This window comes from Punica granatum, chromosome 8 (genome assembly GCF_007655135.1).
Source record: "Punica granatum isolate Tunisia-2019 chromosome 8, ASM765513v2, whole genome shotgun sequence".
Taxonomy (NCBI): Eukaryota; Viridiplantae; Streptophyta; class Magnoliopsida; order Myrtales; family Lythraceae; genus Punica; species Punica granatum.
In genome coordinates, this window is record NC_045134.1 from 928,730 (window position 1) to 952,261 (window position 23,532).

Genomic DNA, 23,532 nt, shown 5'->3' on the forward strand with positions numbered 1-23,532 from the left:
CAGTCGTTGTGGCCCAAACCGAAGGCTTAAGAAGGTAAAACCTCCGTTAAACCCTGCTCAGGAGTCAGTACTTAGTGCTCGCTCTCTCTCTCTTCCCCACTCCCTGATTTCCATGGCGGCTTTCGATTGCGCCGGCGACATGTACGACGTCGCCCTAAAGCCGCGGCTGCTCCGGATGCTACTGAGGGATCACCTCCCCGACGAGAAGCGGCCGTTTCGGGACCCCGCGGTGCTATCGAGAATCATTTCGACGGTCAAAACGCACAAGCTTCTGTCTGAATCTTTCGGTGAATCGACGGACAAGAAGCTCGTCAAGGATTGGAGATCCGCAGTTGCTGCTTGGGTCGACAGGGTGTTAATGCTAGCTTCCAGCAATTCGGTAACCATCTAATGTTATTATTGGTCGGGGACTTCGTTAGTTACCCCCGGCTGAGTATCTGACAGTTACCCCTAATTAATTGTTATACTGATGTTGGATGAGCATGCTGTGTTTGTAATTTGCTAACAATGTTGGTGTCGGGCTGTTAGATTGATTGCTTTTGGATACAAGTAACTTCCCGGCTATGGTTATACTTGAAAAGTATACTGACCTACTCCTCTGGATTGAAAATTGCGAATATGGCGGTGCGGGATATATTGGTAATGCGGTCATCAGATTGAGGGGATTAAGCGAGACTTTGCTTGGATTAACTGAAAGTTATAGATTTTAGAATTAGTATTTGGCTCTGAGTCGTATGCTTCAATTAATGTGCACTCTTGCCCTACAACCTGGTGCACCCCAAGCATGTCTGATGCAGGTTTCATTAGAGTGCTGGGATTTTAGAGCATCCTGTAGTGGGTGATGAGTTGAGGGTCTAAGGACGTTTTGGGAACTTCAGCTGTGCTGGGTAATAGGTATCTTGGGTTCCCCGGAGGCGATAAGCTTTCTATGGATCCTAAGGCGGTCTAAGTTGTTCTTGGGTACTGGGAAGTCCAGATTTGTCTGAGGCTGTCAAAGCATTCATGGGATCCCTAGGGTTTGGTTGTAGGAGGTTCAAGACCAACCCGGGGGTCTCAGGATGTTCAGGCGTCTTGGGCAATTCTGGAGATCCTTGATGTGCTTGGGCATCTCAGGCATCCCCCTGGGGGTTGCATGGCATCAAGATGATAGTGTGTATGAGGGATCTCCCATTTAGACTTTACAAGGCTTCCCGTGAATTTCCAGGAGTTCTTATAGGCTAGGGTATCGAGGATATCTGGGATTTTGTGGGGTATCATTAGTTCCGGGGCGTGCATTTTAAGAGCAAATTATGCAATTTAAGAGCAAGGAGACATGTAAAAAGTTTGAATTTCTATACAGTTATTTCAAAACTTGAGTGTTATTTATTTGAGACACATGACTCTGTTCTAGCCAGCTAAATGCTGGGCAGGAGTCTCTTTGCTGGGGTTGACATGTCAAGAGTGCAATTCTGAGCGATTCCTGGAATCTTATCCAACGTGGATTGAAAAACTTCAAGCACACATTGAGGTATCAAATATATAGACGAAGCTTTCATTCTTTTCAGTAGCTTATGCCATTTAGTTGGGAAAAAAATGAAGGTTAATTTGATATCGTCTTTCAAACAGCCAGCAACAGATTCCCATATGGTGAAGGTGGCATCTTGTGCCTCTCTTTCTGACCTACTTCTGAGGTGCGATATTGTTTGTCCTTTGGTACTTCTTGATCATTGCACCATAAATTTTATGCCTCATGGATGCATCTCCAGGGGTTCATTTCAATGCAAGAATTCTTGTTTAGAAGTTCTTTTGCTCTTTCATCAGCATCACTCATTGGCTCAGCAGCGAAGTTATCATTCTTTCTTGCTTGTCTTCTTTCATGTAGCTAGACTGTGACACTTCTATCCAATGGAGCACTTTTTTAGTTTCACTTAATTTCAAATGTCTGATGCTGTAAACTGTGGCTCTAGTTACGCTTATGTCATATGCAACTTCTAATTGGTGCACATTGTATGGTAGTTAGATTTTTCTTAATACAGAGACTGCACTGGGATAGGTATATTAAAGATTCATCTGTTTGCTCTATCAGGTTAGGACAATACCCTTTGAGGCATGGTAAAGGTGGTTTTGCAGAAAAGCTGGTTCAGACATCTCTTAAGCTGTTAAATGAGGACAGTTCAGAGGCTATATGGGTTAGTAGAATACCATTTTTATATTTGCTTTTCCTTTGCCTGTGCTCAGCTGATTTATGCAAAGACTGAATTTGCCACTTTTCCCATATCATTTATCAATATGACTGCTGGGAAGTTTTGCTTGTTCTTTGACTTCATGATTGTAATTTATGTTGGTTTTACAGGATGAGGTGTTACATCTGATAGGTCTCATGGTCACTTTATTTCCATCTGCTATCCAACAGCATTATGACAGTGTAAGTTTCTTATTGTTAGAAAGCTGGGAGATTGAAGCAGTATAGCACCCTAATCCTTATAGAATGTGTGTGCAGGCTGAGGCTACTATTAGTTCAAAAATCTTTTCTGGGAAGTGTAGTAATTTCATGTTGGAGGTAACTATGCTTCCTTTACTAGTTGTTTCTCCTTTGTCCATACAGTAACTTTTGGGATGTAATTTATTTGAAAGTTCTTCTCCTATTGTATAATTGCTATTCAATACACAGAAACTTGCTTGCTGTTTAGCAATGCTCCCGAAATCCAAGGGAGATGAAGGGACATGGTGTTTACTGATGCAGAAGATTCTTTGGTTCATCAACGATTACCTAAAGGATGCCTTTGAAGGCCTAGAAGAAGGTAGAAAAGTTGTACGCTCTTCTTTCCCTGTGTTGCCTTCAAGGCCAGGGAATGAGTTGAAATTTGTACTCTATGTTGCAGAAACCAAGATTCGTGAAGCTAGTAGACTACTGGTCCCACCAGGGAAGAATCCCCCGCCTCCCTTAGCAGATTACAAATCAAAAGCCTCAACTAGGTCCAAGCAAACATCAATTGTGTTGGCAATGATGATTTGCTGTTCTGAGATGCTTAAGAATTCATATCCAGTTCAGGTGACTGAAGATACTATTGATCTGTTAATCGTTTTGACTATATTAGTTTATCATGCTGCTGTTATAAGTGCCCATATATATATGCATTTTTATTTTTCTCTGTAGGTTAGTGTACCCATGCAATCACTGCTACTGCTGATTGAGAGAGTGCTTACAGTGGATGGCTCTATTCCCCAAACCTCATCATTCTTCATAACCGCAATACAACAAGAATTGTTATGTTTAGAACTACCAGCCTTGCACTCTAGTGGTCTAGATCTGCTGATTGCCTTGACAAAGGGAGTGCGAAGGTAATCTCATTGCACGATATTGACATGGTAAAGAATGTTCAGTTTGTGATTTGCTTCTGATAAGGTTCTCTGTGTTGCCTTTCTACCTCTGAGCAGTCAAATATTGCCATGGGCTGCATATATTGTTCGAATCATGACAAGATACTTCAAGAAATGTGCAGTGCCTGAGTTGAGGGTGAAGGCCTACTTAGAGATAAAGACGTTGGTTATGTCCATGGGTGCTGGTAGGACTTACTTTATTAGCTTCTGATTGTTTTCATAGAGAATGGTTCTGATAATCAAGCTGTGGTCAGGAATGGCAAAGAACTTGGAGCATGAAATTCTGAAGAATGCCCTTGTAGATTTGAATCCTCATCACGAGAAGGACATATCCTCCTCCAACCCACAGTCAAATGCGATCAAAGCATCAGTAGAGCAGCCCAAACATAAGAAAAGGAAGCGGCCTTCTACAGCTGAACCTCCAGAACAGCAACACCATGGTGACTTAGAAGCATGTGCAATCAAAAGCCATCTGGTAGAGCATCCTGAGCTTAAGATAGCCGCATTAGAAACATTGGAAGCTCTTTTCACTGTGGTAAGTTTGTCCAGATTTTATGTTCTTCCTATTATATAACAAATTGTTGAGTAGAAAGATCAGGAACACCCCAATTGAAATTTTTTCTTGTCTATTGTGGGCGTTATAGATATATCTGTCTCCTCGTCTTTTAATTTGACCTTCCAATGTGGTGATCTCAGGGTGGTGCTCTGAAGTTTGGCAGATCCGAAGTTGATGATCTTTTGATATCTCTTGCAAAGAATTCATTCAATCGTCAAGGGGCATCTACAGAGGAACTGCAGCTTGCTGCATTACGGGTTCTTTTGGCGAGCATTCTTTCTCAAATACATCAGCGTCCTCCAAATTTAGCCAAAACTCTCGAGCTTTTTCGAAGAGGTAATTCTCGCCAGTAATCCACCAATTTCATTTATTTCCATTCTACTCACAATAATGTATGGTTTTTTTATATTATTTTTAAGCATATCTCTACATTGATTTGCTACATTTTATCATGCTTTCATCCTGATTATAATGTGGTTCTATTGCAATTAACTTTATAGGACGACAAGTAACCGGCAGCAAGGTTTGCGAGTTCTGTGCTCATTCTATACTGGCCCTGGAAGCACTTATTCATCCACGGGCCCTCCCTCTATCAGATTATTCGGCTCCTGCACCTGCTCGATCGCCTGCTGGATTCGACCACAATACCTCTCTACTCTTTCAGTCAAGTGCCCAAAAACTTTCAATTGTGGGATTTGATCTTCCTGATTCAGATGATGACATATCCGGAGCAGCATTAAGGGATGCAGTGAAGAGTACAGATCACGCCCAGGAATCTCCCCCTCCAGAGTTGTTAAAACAAAACCAAAAGAAGTGGCTTTCTAATGATTCTTCGTGTGATAATTCTCTGAGAAACGATGAGATGAGGTCGCCAGTAGTGGTAACTACTGATGAAATCATGCTTGACTCTGAGCAATCCAAACCTTCCACAAGCAAGTCTCGAGAACCATACTCACCTGGTCCCGTCATGATTTCTCACATGAGTGGAAACACTAAAGAAACCAAAGAGGACACAAAGGAAGATGGGGCCTCAGGATTCAATGGGAATGGAGTTATGGCTGAAGCGGATGATGCTCCTTTACCTGCAGGCGGGAGTACTAGTGCTGCAACTCTGGACTCGGACAAGGGCAAGGAGTTAATATGGGACCCAGACGACAGATTGACCGAAGATCTGTTTCCAGATATTATAGATGAAGACCCCGATTCCACTGATGATGATGATGATGAGTACTAACTAGTGGTATTCAACGGAACCAAAGATCGAACGAGGTCTTTCTCTTCCTGGATTAGTGAAAGAAGTTATCTTTGTTCTGTACCGGTGAGATTATAGATTAACATGTTTTTGGTCCTATTTGTTTTCTTCCAAGTAAATTTTCTCGTATTTGAGTTATATCAGTACAGAAGATTAGGAAATCCATTTGGTTCGGGTCAGTATTATATTATGTGATATGGGCTTAGGATAAGGGGCTCATAAAGCTCACGAGTAGTACATCGATAAACCGGGCTACATTAAAGACAATAAGTGAGCTCATAGAGACTAGTACTTGAAAAGGTGCAAACGGTTCTAAGAGAATTCAAATATCTTCCGAGCGATCACCACACAAGGATGAAAGGATGATACAACTTCAGGGATCGAAGGACAATCACAATTGCACACCCCATCTCTGAATCCAATTTCATTGGCGCCATCTGTGGTAACCGAGCAAAAGGCGGTGGCTCTGGCTTTGCCATCGTTGACGTTTTGGCACCACATTGACGAGTTTGGAGCAGAGAGTTCGTTCAAATCATGTTGCCGCATGTACCTATTGGCAAAATGGACGTAGAAAAAGAGAGGCTTCTTCATGTTGGAGACTAGATCGTGTTTTCCCAACGACAGGAACCATCTCCCCTATGTCAGGAAAAGGACAGCAAGAGAAGAAAAGCAGAGGATTCAACAATTTTGTGGCAGGATCTCCGCCACTGGTATAAGCTGATGGCATGCGGCCAAGGATGAACCCCTCAGAATACGATGTCTGATGTCAAGCAGCGGTGAGGAGCAAGGAAACGAATCGGCAACTTCACCTTTGATTGTCTGAAACTGCCCTGAATCCAGATAAGCAATTCCTCGTTTTCGTCCCTATCTATGAACCCTAATAATTACCAAATCATGATAATGATCAATAGTTGAAATCGATCGATTGTCATTAATTGAAATTCCACCTTAAGGAGTTAGTTTCCAGATCTGTTAATAAGAACCTACGATTTCGAGTAAACTTCATTGCCAAACCATGATATGCCGTCAAAAGTGATCATGTGTTGCAAATGGATTTCTCATCCAACCTTTGTTGCCTTCCTGCCCCGCCACTAATGATTCTCTCAAAATTTTCAAAAATTCTCAGACTTCGGCTTGTTTTGACTATATTGCAATATATCTCGTCTTTCTGGCTTGCTTTTTGGTTGGCCTCTTGACGGCGGTAATGATTTGAGTCATGCAACTCCAGAGGTTATTCGTGGCCATTTGATCAACAATAGAGTCCAATCCTGTGTTGATGGGATGTTGAGAATTTTCTGAAGTTTCGATAATATTTTTGCTTTTTTAATATGGAATTCCAGGATGCCTTTGTGGCATGTGAATAATAACATTTTTCTTCATGGTGGAGTTTTGTTTTACGAGATAAGATGAAAGTGAGAATATGCACCGTACAGGTTGTTGTCTCTCCATGCCTTCGACCTCAATGAGTTTTATGGACCTACTTGGGGGTGGCATGGTGGGGTGCCCACGAAAGTATCATATCCATATCTACGAGTCCCGACTGGATGGTAGAGGAGCACTAGTAGATATCGTCTGAAAAAATGTCAGCATGCGATGAAAGTAGATATCGTCTGAAAAACATCATCAAGCAGTCTTTTCAAACGATCAAATTACAGGATGTAATCAGGCCATACATTGAGAATGAATCAGTTATCATAAAAACCTTCCAAGCAAGCAGTTTCATGCATAGACAAGGGTCGAATGCTCAATTTTCAAGATATGCATTCAAAACAAACTTAAAGGAGATCATCTTCTAAATGTAATCCACAAGATGGATCACTTTCATCTTAAATGGTGTATCACTTTCATCCTGTAATTTGATCGTTTCATTAGAAATCATTGTTACCCGGTACGCTTTCTTCGGATGAGCATTTCCGGGACACAATTTCTATCCATCCCTTTTCCTCAAATACCGAGGATAGATTGACACATGTATGAATGGTGAAATTAATTTTTTTTTTTTTAAAAAAAAAACATAAATAGAACATCCCTGCGCCTCCCATGAAAATGGGAGTCAGGGAGCAATCGTGAGTGAGCGTTCTAACGCTAAGGCCTCGCAAAATGACAGTCGCCTAAGACATCGCAATAGAAGCCATCGTGAGTGAGCGGTCCGATGATAAGACTGCATGGAATGAAAATTCCGGATCTTGCGAAATGAAAATTACTTCCCCTCACTTTTGTTGCTACACTACAAGAAATCTATTTTCATAAGTTTGGAAAAAAGTACGAAGAGCGAAAGAGAAGAAATAAGAAAAAATAGCAGAGGAAGAAGAAATATAGAATTGAAAGGCATATTACACAAAATCCTTAGAAGGGGAAACCATTTGAAAAGAAATGAGTGACTTCCCAAGGAGCATAACTCATATGAAGGAAGGAACTGACGTGTGACTAACCAACAATGTAAACCTTAAAAAAAAAAAAGAAAAAAAAAAGTTACGAACCAATCCCGTGCTTTTCATGAAAACACAGGCTTGGGGGGCAAATGATATGGATTTATAGGATAAGGGGCTCATAATGCTCACCAGTATTGTATCAATAAATCGGGCCACATTAAAGACAATAAGAGACCGTTTGGATTCAAAGTTAAAATTTCTTTGATTTTGATTTTAATTTTAATTGTGAAAAAGGACAAATGAGATGTAATTATAAATTTGACTTGGGAAACGTGTGTTTTTGTTGTATAGTGTGTTGAGTTAAAGTTAAAGTTAAAATTTTTGAATTGGAAAATGTGTATTTTTATTGTGTAGTGTGTTGAGTTAAAGTTAAAGTTAAAATCAATTAATTCTGAATCCAAACGGGGCATAAGTGAGCCCACAGAGACTAGTACCTGAAATGGTGCGAACGATTATGAGAGAATTCAAACATTTTCCGAACGATCAACACACATGGATCAAAGGAGGATACAACTTCAGAAATCGAAGGATAATGACAATTATACAGCCCATCTCTGAATCCAATTTCATAGTGGCTAGTTATGTTACCTTACCTAAGCGGGCACGAACCTCTTTTTAGCGGTTACAGGCGGGAACCTCATTTTGCTGTCTAACCCGACAGTTCAGCTCGGGTCGCAAGGTACGGTACTGATCAGGTATCCCTCGGAGCTGATGTCATTCATTCATGGTCAACAGTAGACAAAGGTAGCCTATGTTGACTTGCTACCGTTGGGCTGCTGTAATTTGACCGATAGCAATGTGGGATATCGATTCGTTTTGACTTTGTGCAAATTCTGACTTGGTGGAGTATTATTTCTCTAGTCTGCCAAGTGAGACTTTAGAGTGTGAATTTGGTGAATATTTGCCTAACCTCTGTTTTCTATTCTCATGGTTCATAAAATAATTTAGGAAAAAAAAAAGAGAGGGAAAAATGTCGTAGAAATAATAGTGTCCTTGTCACTGATTCCGACTTTACAATACGAATAAATGGTTGGCCCCATGGAAAATCAATATCCGACATCTTGCTTTTCGGCTGTTTAAATCGGATGTGTAGGAGTACGGTCCGTTTTCATATGTCGAAAGTCTTGATCTTGGAAGAGGAAGGCGCCTGATCGAGTTATTTATGAGATCACAAAGATGGTTGAGTGGGGACTTAATGTGGGAATATCATCCACCGTTGAGCTTTTAATTCCTTCCTATGGTTACATATTTGTATTTCTTCCACCGAGTTTGGGGGATGCGATTGCTGTTCAAGATAGTTTACTTAGACGGACAATAAATTCTTTAAATTTACGTGCATATCGCAGCCTATTATCATATGAGATGTGAGCCTTGTCCTCTAAATTTACGTGCATATCGCAGCCTATTATCATATGGGATGCGAGCTCGAAGCGGAAAGAAACCTTATATAATAGAAATATAAGATAAGATGCCCCAAGTCGCGACTTCATGCTTAGTTCACAAGTTGATACAGTTTTCTTTTCCTCCACTTAACAAAGCAAAATATGGCATTTTCAATTGGCATTGCGTATGGGCATCAGCATCACATGTCTTAGTCATTACATTACTTACTGCTGAATCACATGGTTGAGTCTAACACGCACCTTCTCCTTGGTTTCACGTGCCCCTCAAAATTTCATTCCATCCTGCATTTATTTGGTAAATATCTATCGGTTAATTTTTACGACATATATAGAGTTTTAAGTGCAGCGTGAAACGGTTATTAATATTATCAGAAAAAATTGCTTACTCTATTGCAGGTGACAACTTTGAATGTATAATAAATTTTCCAATGTGCCTCCCATTTCACACTACTCGTGGCTTGGGAAGACAATAAGCATTCATCTTTTGTCACCTGAATCCAATTTCTTTTATTAGTATCTCTCCTGAATGATCCAAAGCACAGCATCATGATCTTATATAATGCTCCAAAATGGAGTATCCGTGTCTATGTCATTTGATTTAAAAAAAAAAAATTCACGTCTCTATCTCAATCATGTGATGCATACTAAATTATTAGTATATTTTAATCAAAAGAGTGTATAGCGTAATGACACACCCCTTCGCCTGATAATCAATATTCGTTGGGAATATTCGTGTCATTTTATTAGTTATATTATTAGAATTTATTTTTTATTGTATTAGACTCATGATCTCCTTATACGATAAAAAATATTTAGTGTTATTTTTCTTTTATTCATTTAATTATTTATTCATTATTCTCCCAATGATCTGTTCCGAATGTGCCTAGCGTTTTTTTAAAAAATTAATTTCCATTGATTTCATTAGTTTTATTGAAGGAAAAAATCAGAGGGGAAAAAGATCTTCTTCTTTTTTTTTTCAGTGAACAGACTTTTTAATTTTTGATATAAATATAAAAGATTCCCTTATCTTTTAGTTTATAAAAGAGAGGACAATCCGTCAAATCGCTTGTGTGATTTGAAAACAAATTTATAAGAAATTCATCTATTTGCTTGCTTTTGGTGTTTATCGACCTGTTTGATTTTAGGATTGATCTCTAATACACAATAAAAGTCAACAACAAATTATTATTTTTTTTCATTTTTTTCAATTTTTTTCACCATTCAATTCAATTTTTAATATTAAATTTTCTTATTTATTCATTACTTTTTCACATTTTTTTCTCATAATTCAATAACACAATCATTACAATCCAATTAAAATCAAAACTCAACTTTACTTAACTCTAAAATTAAACACATTATATATCATTTTTAAAGTTTAGTGCTCCTTTATTTTTATTGTTCTCTTGACATTAATTGCGTGCACGATTGATTGGGTAAGAGAAAAAGGAAGAGGGAGAAAGAGAAAAATGGAGGATTTGTTGTTTTTCTTGGCTTCAACCCCGTCTCTTGGAGCTCTAAAAAGCAGTAGACAGTTGCTCGATCTAGTATCGAGTCCGAATACAGGAGTCTCGCAAATGCCACTGTTGAGATCTTATGACTTCAGTCTCTCATTTTGGAACTCGGGATTTTGCAGCGTCACCCTTCGACACTTTGGTGTGACAATATATCTGCGATATATCTTACGGCGAATCCTATTTTTCATGCTCGAACCAAGCACATTGAGATTGACTATCACTTTGTGCGAGAGCGTTTCATGCGCAAACAATTATCAATTCGCTTCATTAACTCCGATGATCAACTAGTTGATGGATTCACAAAAGGATTACCTTCTTCACACTTTGCTGACATCTGCTCCAAGCTTCACGTGGAAAACTCCCCGTTCGGCTTGCGGGGGAGTAATAGAGAAGATTAGCACCAATATTTGTCATTATTGCTTACCATGTACAGTTAATGTATTTTAGTCATATAAACCGCTATTTATTCTAATGAATTTTACCTCACACAGTATGTGAGGATTCAGCCATTCTGTGCCAACTTAATATGGTATCAAAGTCTAGATTACGCGTATGCGTGCCTATGCGCGTGTGCGCACCCACACCACGCCAGACCCAATATGTCGAGTGCAGCCAATAGTGCGCCTCGTGTTAGTGTCCCCCCTCGCCCGAGAACGAAAGATGAGCTCGACTCGAGGTCAATTGTTGAGGGCGGGTATTTAAGGGCACGTGATAACGTGTAGACAGAAATAGACCACACGTTGCACGTGAGGGCAAGTGTTGAGAAGTAAAATTGGATAAATATCACATCGGAAAAGAGAAGGAAAATTTACGGGTTAATATATGGTTTGGGTACCGCCACTTATCAGCTTGAGCTTTTAAGTAAAAATAGACCCAAATCCGTATAAGTTCAATAAAAATTTTAATAGTTATATTTTTGAAATTACAATTATATTCTTCTATTTTTTTTTTTTGGGTAAGTTAAAATTCTTCTTTCTTATAATAGTACAGATACATATCAGAAAAGAAAAAACTACTTTAGCAACCTATTCAAAACCACGCGGGCCCCACATAGCCCACCCCACCTTCCCTCCCTCGCCTCCTCCGTCTCCTCTCTTTCGCTCTGCGTGCGTGTATATATATATATATATTCACAAGTCTCGGCCTACCAACCCATTCCCTCACTTCCATCTCTCTCTCTCTCTCTCTCTCTCTCTCCCTCTCTCTCTCTCTCTCTCTCCGTCCTTCCTGAGATCTGATTCCTCTCTCTCTCTCTCTCTCTCTCTCTCTCTCTCTCTCGCTTTCCCGCGAAAGCGATTCTGCGATCTCTCGCGATCGTGGTCGGAGCTTGATCTTAGTATAATTCGAGTCCGGTAAAGTAGAAATGGCGGGAGATTGGATCCGTACGGTGACCGCCCAAACGCCGACGAACATTGCGGTGATCAAGTACTGGGGAAAGCGTGACGAAAACCTAATTCTTCCGGTGAACGACAGCATCAGCGTGACCCTGGATCCGGCACACCTTTGCACCACCACCACCGTCGCCGTGAGCCCTGGCTTTGACCAGGATCGCATGTGGCTCAATGGAAAGGTGACGCTCATTTCTATTTACTTTCCAGCTTTGCTGAGAATTCACGGATAGTAAGTGGTGGTATCGGGGAGAACTGCCAGGGGAGGACTTCGTTGTCTTACTTCAGGGATATCAGCTAATGACATTACAAATTTCGATCGCAAACTTTGCCTGAAAATCATTATCTAGAGAAGCATTCAAAGATGATACGAGCTGCTAATTCAGTTTCATTTGATTTTGAGCCGATGAATTATTATTGCATGTACTGTTATGCTTTGGAGCTGATTCTGGCTGAAGGATCTGTTGCAGATATACAGGATCATGGTTTTCGCGAGAGTAAATGCTGTACTCTTCATGTCCATCTATCTGTTGTTAGAAAGAAACGCAGTATGAAATACGAAGTCAAGGACTTAGGAAGACCAAGTTTGTTATTCCACTGGACTAAAGTCACTGGTTGTCCTTGAAATAGTTGCCAAGGGTTCAGTTGGACCTGTAGGGAGTTTTAAGCAATGGGAATGAGATTACTGGGGAATGCTATTCATGATTTGGTGCTGAGGTTGGTGTCTGCTTGCCTTTAAAATGAAATTGTTGAGACGACCTCTTCGAGATGGGTTAAGCACTGAGTTGAGAATTGAGATGGCTTAAAGTAATTGGAGCTATTGATTGACGCTCAAAATAAACTTATCTTTCCATGAATGATGACTGCTACTCTGCGGAAGGATGCTTCATATACATTTCTGTGATTTTTGAGTTCTCTTTTTCTGACCAATGCCATTTCTCGCTTGTTATTCAGGAGATTTCCCTCTCCGGCGGTAGGTACCAAAACTGTTTGAGAGAAATTCGTGCTCGAGCTGCAGAGGTTGAGGACAAGGAAAGGGGCATCAAGATCGCAAAAGATGATTGGCAGAAGTTGCATGTTCATATTGCCTCATATAACAACTTCCCTACTGCGGCTGGATTGGCTTCTTCAGCTGCTGGTTTCGCTTGTTTGGGTAATTTTTGTTCTATTCATGTTTTTCTTCTCGTATCAATGATCCCTGTTATGCTTGATCAGCTGGTGATCACAAGCAAATATCCTGTTTGAACAATAAGGATCGGTGTTAAACTCTAGTATCTAAAGGCGCTGTCAATCTATAGTATAGTTACATTTACCTTGATATCAATCAGTTTTCCCCCATAACATAGGCTTTCTCCCATTTCCACATCATGTGTTGGATTATCATGATCATCCCGTTAGACTACTTTTATTTTGGGTCGGAACCCGTTATGTCAATATCATTTTATTCTGTCTTGTTTGCAGTTTTTGCTCTTGCAAAGTTGATGAATGCAAAAGAAGATCATAGCCAACTTTCTGCAATTGCAAGGTACCTAATCTTAAGAAATCTGCAATTTATTCAGCTCTGATACTCTATGGACATTGCTTTAGCAGGTTTAGGGATGTGGATACCACAGGTGTAGCATGCATTCCTAGAAGATTTTGCTTGATGTCATTTTTTTCTTATTGAACTAAACCAATGTATGAAGAGTCCTGAGTCCAGCAACTTTCTTTGTGAACAATTGATGAACATCAATTTGAAAATTGTGTTAACCTTTGAAATTTCTATTTTAGATTCTAAGAATGGAATTTTTTAGTCAACTGTTTCTGCCTAAAATTGATTTTTGGAATGTGGAAGTGCCTGATGTCATGCTTCGTTTCTTTTTCTATTGTTTTGTGCTTCTTAGATATTGATTATGCTATTTCTTTCTATTCTCTTGGTTAATGGTTGGACGTTGTTAACATTCCGCTTGTTCAGACAAGGTTCAGGTAGTGCTTGTCGCAGCTTATATGGTGGATTTGTGAAGTGGATCATGGGAAAAGTAAGGTCCTATTGATAGATTACATTCTGTATGATTTGATGCCCTATATGTCTCTGCAGTAGTTCTGATTTTCTTCCTTTTATAATTTTTAAGGAGGAGAATGGTAGTGATAGTCTTGCGGTTCAGCTGGTAGATGAAAAGCACTGGGATGATCTTGTCATCATTATTGCTGTGGTATGTATTACATATTGAAGCGGGTTCATCTTTATAAGTTGATTCTCTCATCATATCTCGTGGTATTCCATTTTATAATTTTTCCTCATTGAGTTTTCATCTTCCTTTAGTTATTATTTATCAAGAGGAGGAAAATAGATATCTTAGTTGAGTCATTTCATTCATACATACTGATACATGCATATGCGTTTTTATCTTTTGGAATTTGAAGCCGTGTCTTCAAAATGCGTCGATTTATACAAGCTTCTGTTGACAGAATGGTTTTTATAATGCCTACACTATTGTATTGACCTTGCTCTGTGTCAATTATACAGGTAAGTTCCCGTCAAAAGGAGACAAGTAGTACTACAGGAATGCGTGACACTGTTGAAACTAGTTTGCTTTTGCAGCATAGAGCAAAGGTACCATTCTAATCTTTTATATTTTGCAAAACTCCCAATTTCTCCATTAGCAAGACTATCGGAGTTAGGGATGCTTTCGCTGCTATTCTATAATGTAAAATTCAGGGCAACTAAGGTTATGAGAAGTTATTAGAGGAACTTACAAGATGTGCTTTCCTAGGACATTCAAGGATCAGTAATACCACTAAAACATGTGGTTCATTACTAATATTGCTTGGGGAATCTCACTGCATTTTCTCAATGAGAAAACAAGTTTCAATGCATTACTGTTTGGTGCTAGAAGGCTATGTGATTATCAATAAGACTCGAACTTTGTCGTCTTTAAACTGTCTCCAATGAACAGGAAGTCGTGCCTAAACGCGTAGTGAAAATGGAAGATGCCATCCAAAAGCATGATTTCGCATCATTTGCACAGTTGACCTGTGCAGATAGTAACCAGTTTCATGCCGTCTGCCTCGATACCTGCCCACCGATCTTCTATATGAACGATACATCCCATAGGCAAGTCAGACCCCTTTTTTCCCTATAAATTTCATTTGAGGGGTCATGAATGGCCACTCCATGGCTAAAACTGAAGGTGATTACTGTAGTTTACATTAAGATAATTAAATTGCATCCTTGTTGCAGGATAATTAGCTGTGTTGAAAAGTGGAATCGATCTGAAGAAACACCTCAGGTATTCTGCTGAATCTTTTTATAATTGATTTAATGGGTGTTGTCACTCTCTGGTTCCTTGCGCTGCTGGCGCCATCATGTTTCTTAAGTATTTTAAGTGATGGCAGAAACACTAAATTTTTGTCTAGTACTTCAGACAGCCTTTAAACGGTGAAAAGGTGAATATTAACAAAGGGAAATGGCAGGTCGCATACACTTTTGATGCTGGGCCAAATGCAGTTCTTATAGCACGAAACAGGAAAACAGCAGCTCTTTTGCTCCAGCGGCTGCTTTACTTCTTCCCACCAAGTTCAGATACTGACATGAGCAGGTAAACTTGTTGTAGCCTTTACTTATCTCAATCATCGTACTTTTTCAGAATTTAACCCCGTTTGGTTTTGCTTTTGCAATCAAGTTTTTAAAATTTTAATTCTAATTTTAATTCTACTCACTACACAACAAAAATTAACAATTCAATTATTACTTCTCTCTTTTTCTTCAATTTTTAATCATTTGATTCAATTTTTAATATTAAATTCTTTCAACTATCTATTACTTTTTTTTCACAATTTAACAACACAATTATTATTTTCCATCAACTATTCATTACTTTTTCACATTTTTTCTTATAATTCAACACAATCATTACAACTCAATTAAAATTAAAACTCAATTTTACTTAACTCTAAAATCAAACAATCTCTGAGATTGCATGCGAGGTTTAAACTTTCAGTTCATGGGATAAATATCGGCGTTTCTTTTGTTTTTTTTTTTCCTCAACATAAAGTTAATAGAATATTTTTCAGGGCTCACGCTATATACTTCCTTTTGCAGTTATGTTCTTGGGGACAAGTCCATACTGAAAGATGCTGGGATTCAGGGGATAAACGACGTAGAAGCCCTGCCACCGCCTCCTGAAATCAAAGACAATGTCCCACCTCCGAGGAATAGAGGTGAGGTCAGCTACTTCATCTGCACTAGACCAGGGAGAGGGCCTGTTTTGCTATCCGATGAATCCCTGGCTCTTCTGGACCCATCGACAGGGCTCCCCAAGTAAAAGAAGTCAAGAATGGGCGCTGTTGTAATATACTTGATCGGGTGTCTGTCATATCGTGCTAGCTGATTTTTCTTCATCCATTAATTTCTCTGTCACAACACAATGTCTGAGCGGCATAAGCAGCGTGGTCATTGTACCCATAAACTTCTTTCTTTACCGGTTAATTTAATAATTCCTATGTTCCAACCTTTCCTTCGTGAATGTATGTAAATCAAATTGCCACCAACCGGCCCGTATTGGGAGAACTGGACCAGGATCTAGACAATTGGGCCCAAACCTGTCCTCAAAGTTTCGGTCCATTACGTGACAAACTTGGGCCAATATGGCCAATTTTGAGCTCCATCACATCAGGCCTTTACTGGAACTACAGACATCTTGGGCCATATAAGGCCGAAGGGTGAGGTCAAGCTTTCAACAAGTTAGCCTCATGCCTAGCAAGTCGCAAAGAACGAACAGACAGAACGACAGAGCAGCTCAGGCAGACCCACCAGAAAATAATAATGAAATCATTACTCCCACTTTGTTCCTCGGACTAGTATCAGTGCTCTTCAAATGAAACGCGCTTCCACGTGCTCTCACCCCTGCCTGCCTGATACAATACAACACAACTTCCAAGGGAGACCAAAGAATGGACCCGACCCGAATTATGTTATTTATGCTACCTTTAAGCCATCCGCGGAGAGATCCTTCCGGAGCCAAAAGTTGACGAGAAAGGAGTCCATGATAATCTGCAGTTTAACAACATAGTTAAAATGGAATTTATGTAACAAAAAGCTGGAAGATGCTCGAAGATAATGCAAACATTTCTACCTGGATCAGATGTGCAGCAACACAAGGAAGAACCAGCAGGCCTGATTCACCAAAAGCACCACCTAACTGCTCAACCACCGCAACCATAACAGGCAATGTCTTCTGCAACACACAACCATTCATCTTCAATAGTGCTGGTTTATATTTGAAAAGAAGATCAGTGTCGAGGCACTGTGTGTATGAGCGTGCCAAATAATAAGCCCCATTAACTGGTGCATCTTTTTTCCTGTGAAGAGTTGCAAGTCCTCGTAGCAATTAAGGGGAAAAGGGAACAGATAATTCTAGTTCTGTATTCTTCATGAAAACAGACTTCAGATATAGGGTACTTTGATACATCACCTGACTTGCCACAAGGAGAGCAGCATCGGCATTGTCTTTCTTCGCAAAAACAGATTGATTACCACCCGAGACAGTAGAGAGGCATTTTATAGCAACAGCATTAAATGCTAGTAAAATGAGATGCAAAGCTCTGCAGTGGAAATTAACAAAATGTCTCATTACTAACTCATGTTCATGCTTTTTAAGTCTCTTCGCATATTCCTATCAAAGTAGAATTCAATAACAAAAACAGATAAGACACAAGAGTTAGCGACATACGTTCCCATTGCAATAGCCACCAGAAAAACTGTAGGCTTAACCATTAGGAGGAGTGTGCTGGACCGACTCACCTGTATCCATGGGACCTGCAAAGCAACATGAACACGGTATGAGACCACAAAAAGACACTCAGGTGAAGAAATCACTTTCAAATTACTGATTGAGGAAGGCGCAGAGATTACCAATGATTAGGACACAAGTGTTCCCTAATGAATTCCAAAATCTCAGAGAAATAATGACCAGATAGATTTAAAAAATGTGACAGCATTTACATCCAATGACAAATCAGAGCAGTTATCTAGTCTAGAATCCAAGGCACTCATGGATGCATAAGGCATGGAAAGGTAACTTCTATATAGCATTAATATATCAGTGAAAACCTTGGAATTATTGATAGATAGACACAAATAGAAATAAACTTAGGGGTTGTCTTACTAAACTGAGAAATATTGCACTGATCTTTGAAAAAAGCTTCTTCTTGGCGTCAACAAACTCTGCCAAACCTGTATGTTATATAAATACGCATATATAACTGCAGGAAGTCCTTTAATAATGCAAACAGTCTTCTCAATGTTTAATTAAAGCAACAACTAACTTGAGATCTGTCTACGTTTGAAATTTGCAAGAGACAATAAACCTATTTGAAAAGAATAAAGATCATCGGACTCTAACCTTTGATGGATTCTCTGAGCACCTGCAGATAAAAGGAAATGCACCATCATCCCCAAATATAAAAAGGAATACAATGAAAAAGAATGAAAAGCACGCTACTGTACTTTAGTGAATTGGTTCTACAAGGTAAAAATAATGCTCTTCACTGCTGAGAAAACTCTACCTATTTGATAGAAGTTGTTTAACCAATGCTTGAAACTTAGTAGAGGATTTGTTCAAAGTATGGAAGGAGAAAAAATGAATAGGAGACAGAGAAAAGATATAGGGGATACCAGTACTTTACAAGTGTTTCTGGTACTAATTAAGTAAACAAATCATTTAGTTCACTAAGTTCAGTTTGTTAAAAAGTATGAACTGATATGCACTTAATTTATCTTCTTCTTCTTTGTTTTTTTAATACAACTTAATTTATCAGTACACAAATGCAATCTGTGCATTAAAATAAGTTTTATATGTTTTTTTCAAAAGGAATTGTGAGTTCAAGGTCCTTTCAAAACAGATAATGGCTAGTGAACTGACTGATGGGTTCCCAAAATTCAATGACCTGCTAATCAGTAGTGTAAAGAACATGAATTACTTCATTAAAGACCAACTGAAATGAAAAGCCATTTTCCTCAATAATTTTTCCTGAGATATGATATGTACCTTCCCCAAGATCAAGGGGATTAGAAGTGTCAGAACAAGACTTCTGAGAAGTTGCTCTGTTGGAACTGTCACACCAACTCCATCAGCTATGAATTTGGAGATAGAGAACGGGACCTGCATAGAGATTCAAATATTGGCCATGCTGAGACAATACAAATGAGGCAACCACAGTGCACAAATATATGATCGAGCATATGGATGAAACAAGTGGAAGTCCTTTATTGTGGGTCAGATGGGAAGGGGAAGAGAGAGAGGAAAAGCCAATTTCTAGACATATATCCTCTCTTTGCCAAATTGTGAAAGTGGCATCGACTCTGGTATTGGTACTCAAATAGCACAATCTTTAGAGGGTAGCTTCAATGAGAATATGGTACAAAAACAGGCATCCAGAAATTTTTTTGGATTTTTTAGGATAACAGTAAAGAAAGTGTGCAGTAATAAGCTAACTTTGCCGTCAGAGAATAACTGTATTATTAATAAAAAAAGTTTCAGGGATTAGTTGGAAGCAATGAAATAGCATTTCCAAGACCAAAAAGGGGGGGAAAAAAGAGAAAAAAAATTATATTTAAAAATAAATTTATAACATTTGCAAGGCGTGGATCATTTCAGTCACTGAAAATACCCAAGCATCAACTAAACTACATCGGGATAGTATTGTTCCATCAAATTGATAATTACCGCACTACATCATCATTGACACTTGCAATTGCACGATTCAATGAAATATAAAAGTAATGAACTGTGGTGAAGAACAAAATGACTAATTATAGGGAACTTACAATCAAAATTCCTAAGAGATTGGATATCACGGTCATTGCAAGAGCAAGAGCAGAGTTCCCCCCCGCAAGCTGCTTTAGATGCAAATATTCAGTAAAGAACACTAATTATGTAATATCATCGTAGAAGATACTAAACAGAAGACATGGTTATGCCTGAGTAAGCGCTACACCACTGGATAATGTAGTTGGCATACAGCTAAAGATGGCGAGTCCTGCAAGAAAGGGAAATAATTAAAACTTGATTGCAGGCATTAGTAATAATAAAATGACTTTAAAATTTTCCACAGTATAAACATCCTTTAAAAGCCTTTACATTGAGAAATACAATGTTAGATCATGTTTCTGAGAAGAGTAGTAGCATGAGGTTTCACTAGAGTTAGGATTGAATGCTATAAGAAAAGCAGCCAAACCTGTAACAAATTCTTGAGGGTGGAGTTGAATCTGCAAAATTAGCTTTGAAAAATAGGGTGTCAATAGTAATATTGAGACCTGCAAAGAGAAGATGAATAATACTTCAATGAATAGAGAAATACTGAATATCCAAATCAACAGCATGTCCAGGGTAGCATTACTGCATGCATATTATGAGCTTACTGTGGATTTTAAAATATATAAACCTACCACGTTTCAGTAAATGTTTATATACTTGAAAGCTAAAATGCAGGAGAAGATTTAGACAGGCAATGTACTTCTAGGCTTCTGCACCCTAATCTACTTTGGGGGTGGGGTGGTGGGGAAATAGATATGCACCATGCAAGTGTAATGTGCAGGGTGTGGCAAATAGTATACTAATTAGATTGAATGTTACATCGAGATCCACCGATGTAATACAGTAAAGTATTTATTCGCATTTATTAAATTGAGCTCTATCATTGTCGATACAGTGAATTATCATGTGGCTTCATGAGAGTCGTTAAATAGAGTCCATCTGAACATTTTTTTTTTGTGGCCACAATCTTCTATGCATCGACTATCAAGAAAAGGCAAATACTATTTATACATACAGAAGAATTTTTCGGATGAACCTGCAATATGCACAAGCATTAAAGAAATTTGAAGTCATACAAGCCCAAAAATGCCAACAGGCCATGCTTCTGAAGCTGCGCCAATTTCTCCACTTCGCAATGTCAAACCTAAGCACGGAGAAAACTGTGGATCAATATGGCATCATTAGGAAGCACGATGAACCATAATATCATGGTCGAATTCTAACCTGATATAACGAATATACCAAAGGTGCTAAATTTTGATAAGAAATACTTATCAGCAAGACAGCCAAGGCCAGGATTTGCAAGTCCTAATGCAACTCCACCAATAAGAGCTGAGCATCAAATGAAATTGCATTATTATCAAGCATTACAATAACTAAGGAAGAGTGTCGCATTGTAATATCGATGAAAAAGCGAATTATGAGAGAAACACCACTATTGAGTGAAAGAGCTCATCAGAGCAGGACTTAGGACATACAATTTCCTTCAAATAGAAATTTGGCAAGCATGAAAATACCGAGAATGGAATTCAATCGAAATGGTTTTCCATTGTCATCAATCATATCAAGAAAAGAAGGCTTCAAATACCATCAAAGCTGAAATCATACTGCATCCATTCTATACATAAATTCAAATCACACAAATTTGCAATAGAGGAAATGAATAACATGATAAAAACTTATCCTAAAATAATAATAATAATAATTGTCATCAATTATTATTATAATTATTATTATCATATGATGCATACACAAGTACCTAGTGGTAGAAAATTATTTGATGCAAAACTCAACAGCGGTTTTGACCAAGTCAATGCCCTGGCTGAAGTAGGAGTCCTTGAAGCAGCTTGATATCCATCACCATCAACCTAAACGAGAATTTCAGATCTCTTAACAACAATATGGACCCAATATCTTAACAAAAAGAATATCTTATTATACCACTAAACAGTCAACCAACAGAAGATATTGATGCAATATGTAAGAAAACGTAATTCTGATTAGTTAGAAGATTTAGGTCTCAGTAAGAAGGAAGCACAGGCTATTCTAGGCTCTGTTACTGATATTCAGTTAAAAGATAGTCAAATGAATATGAAACTGTGATTTGCGGGAGCTCTAAATATTATGGAAAAATTGCACTAGAACTTTCAGACAACCCTGGACCTCTATAAAACCCCCGGAGTGAAATTGGATTAGTGGACGAGTATCTGAATCAAGCATGAAGCCCCAAATTCCCTCAGACACCTAGTAGAACGTCAAGGATTACTGAAGTGGAATTGGAGCTCCAAAGCTCTTCACCACAAGCTATGTCCATTGGAACCCTTAGAAGGAATCACTATTACGCCTTAGGTGACAGACAACTCCAGATCCACCAAACTGAGGTACCAAGGGATCTCAAAACCCAAAACATCTTTAATATGATGCTTGAAACTCCCTATACTTCTAGAACGCCCAAAACCAGCACACCTAAAGAAAATTCCTAAAGAACTGCAAAACAACAGGACATCTAAAGTAATCCAGATTCCTAAAGAAAATTGCAAAATCAAAAGCATCTTGTGGAGTTGTGGCCGTCCAGGTTTCCGAAGGGTGTCTCCCCAAGTTCCAGTACACTTCAGTCTCGTTTTTGGTCCTACCAGGGATTCTCAGGTGTTACTTATATCCTATAGGAGGTTGCAATTCTAAAGATTGGTCCACAGGACAGAGGCGCTACAGCAAAGCTGCAAGCGGCAATTCACTTCCATCATTACGAGTTCCATTTACACTAGCATTTAATTAATCGGCCGTCCGATAGCACCTTATTCTACTCCACTTCACAAAACCTGATGAATTGCACAAATGGAGAACAAACAACGTATCTCTATTAGACCTAACCTCGACCGACAACTTACTCATTCTCCTGATCCGTCAAACGAAATGGAAAATTCTCGTATCTGAACCGTCCAGCCACAGCTGCATGCATTTCAGCACTAGCAGAAGAAATCCGATCCGGAGAGGAAGCCGGAAATGAACCTAACCTGGTTGGAAGGTTGACACGCCCGAACTGGTCTTGAAGTCAAGCGACTCTGACCGACCGCAACGGAGCGGCCGGAGAGCACAGGTCGATGAGCTAGTTGCGAGCTCCGGCAACTGAATCGCCTCGTCTGGGAGGGGTTAATGCAGATAAGTAGGTTTTGGAGAGTTCCCGCCATTACAGAGAACGGGAAAAGCTCAAGCTCTCTCTCTCTCGTCAATGTTTGTAGTCAATCAGCTTAGAACTGAGAAGAGTGAATATATGAAGATTAACAAAATATCCTTTTCCGAAGTGTTGGGTTAGACTCCTGGCGAGTGTGATTTTAAAATTATAATTTTAACATAATTTTATCTATAATAAAATAAAATAGAGTGAATCTTATTTATAATATTTTTTTTACAATAAAATAAAATAATTCATACAAAATCAAATTATAAATTACATTTATATCACACTTTTTTAAAATTAAAATTTTATTTTGAAATCAAACGCAACATTAGACCTTCTAATAAGTATTTTCATAATTTGTAACCACCAGTACAGTGATTTAGTGCTTAAGTATCAAGCGTTCCACTTGAACATCACGAATTCGATCCTCGCTGAGAACGTAGAGCTCACCACTATGTGAGTGTATTATGGGATGGCGGTGACCGACTTATAATACTTGATTCAGTGAGTCTTAAACTTAATTTACTAATGTTAATGGGATTACGGTGACCAAGTTGAGCAAAGTCTAAGCGAATTATGACGAAAAAAACATTATGTGGCGGTTAGGTTCTCTCAGTTAGGATAGCTACAGCATACTAATAATCCAACCT

At 38.9% G+C, this 23,532-nt stretch overlaps 3 protein-coding genes across 3 annotated transcripts; 2 read left to right on the forward strand and 1 right to left on the reverse strand.

Annotated features, from left to right (window-relative positions):
* The first annotated feature begins 59 nt into the window (after positions 1-59).
* LOC116188253 lies at positions 60-6,563 on the forward strand. The gene is made up of 13 exons (XM_031517482.1): positions 60-379; positions 1,391-1,507; positions 1,606-1,670; positions 2,066-2,168; positions 2,333-2,404; positions 2,480-2,539; positions 2,651-2,780; positions 2,862-3,031; positions 3,137-3,321; positions 3,418-3,545; positions 3,615-3,895; positions 4,057-4,252; positions 4,417-6,563. Exons 1-13 carry the CDS (start codon positions 113-115, stop codon positions 5,148-5,150), a joined length of 2,508 nt encoding a protein of 835 aa, XP_031373342.1. The 5' UTR covers positions 60-112; the 3' UTR covers positions 5,151-6,563.
* A 5,107-nt stretch (positions 6,564-11,670) lies between these two features.
* LOC116187798 (diphosphomevalonate decarboxylase MVD2, peroxisomal) lies at positions 11,671-16,400 on the forward strand. Its single transcript, XM_031516737.1, has 10 exons — positions 11,671-12,090; positions 12,863-13,061; positions 13,370-13,433; positions 13,863-13,926; positions 14,020-14,100; positions 14,415-14,501; positions 14,845-15,002; positions 15,129-15,177; positions 15,362-15,486; positions 15,990-16,400. Exons 1-10 carry the CDS (start codon positions 11,884-11,886, stop codon positions 16,210-16,212), a joined length of 1,257 nt encoding a protein of 418 aa, XP_031372597.1. The 5' UTR covers positions 11,671-11,883; the 3' UTR covers positions 16,213-16,400.
* A 116-nt stretch (positions 16,401-16,516) lies between these two features.
* Positions 16,517-22,972, reverse strand: LOC116187797 (probable sodium/metabolite cotransporter BASS4, chloroplastic). The gene is made up of 14 exons (XM_031516736.1): positions 22,719-22,972; positions 21,464-21,572; positions 20,929-21,036; positions 20,781-20,848; positions 20,126-20,204; positions 19,869-19,927; positions 19,716-19,784; positions 18,937-19,050; positions 18,292-18,313; positions 18,055-18,122; positions 17,620-17,705; positions 17,362-17,491; positions 17,023-17,124; positions 16,517-16,940 (listed from the first exon to the last, which is right to left on the reverse strand). The coding sequence occupies exons 1-14, from the start codon at positions 22,890-22,892 to the stop codon at positions 16,866-16,868; spliced, it is 1,263 nt and encodes a 420-aa protein (XP_031372596.1). The 5' UTR covers positions 22,893-22,972; the 3' UTR covers positions 16,517-16,865.
* Between the last annotated feature and the right edge of the window lie 560 nt (positions 22,973-23,532).

Bases quoted from the DNA above. Each gene is read 5' to 3' on its own strand.
- LOC116187798 (XM_031516737.1), top strand. From the start codon at position 11,884: ATGGCGGGAGATTGGATCCGTACGGTGACCGCCCAAACGCCGACGAAC. The intron at 13,062-13,369 runs GTAATTTTTGTT...TCTTGTTTGCAG, and splicing joins TGCTGGTTTCGCTTGTTTGG to TTTTTGCTCTTGCAAAGTTG. The intron at 15,487-15,989 runs GTAAACTTGTTG...TTCCTTTTGCAG, and splicing joins TCAGATACTGACATGAGCAG to TTATGTTCTTGGGGACAAGT.
- LOC116188253 (XM_031517482.1), top strand. From the start codon at position 113: ATGGCGGCTTTCGATTGCGCCGGCGACATGTACGACGTCGCCCTAAAG. The intron at 2,781-2,861 runs GTAGAAAAGTTG...TCTATGTTGCAG, and splicing joins CTTTGAAGGCCTAGAAGAAG to AAACCAAGATTCGTGAAGCT. The intron at 3,322-3,417 runs GTAATCTCATTG...ACCTCTGAGCAG, and splicing joins TTGACAAAGGGAGTGCGAAG to TCAAATATTGCCATGGGCTG.
- LOC116187797 (XM_031516736.1), bottom strand. From the start codon at position 22,892: ATGGCGGGAACTCTCCAAAACCTACTTATCTGCATTAACCCCTCCCAG. The intron at 19,928-20,125 runs GTTTGGCTGCTT...CCTTTCTTGCAG, and splicing joins CCCTCAAGAATTTGTTACAG to GACTCGCCATCTTTAGCTGT. The intron at 18,314-18,936 runs GTACATATCATA...TTTTATCTGCAG, and splicing joins TCCCCTTGATCTTGGGGAAG to GTGCTCAGAGAATCCATCAA.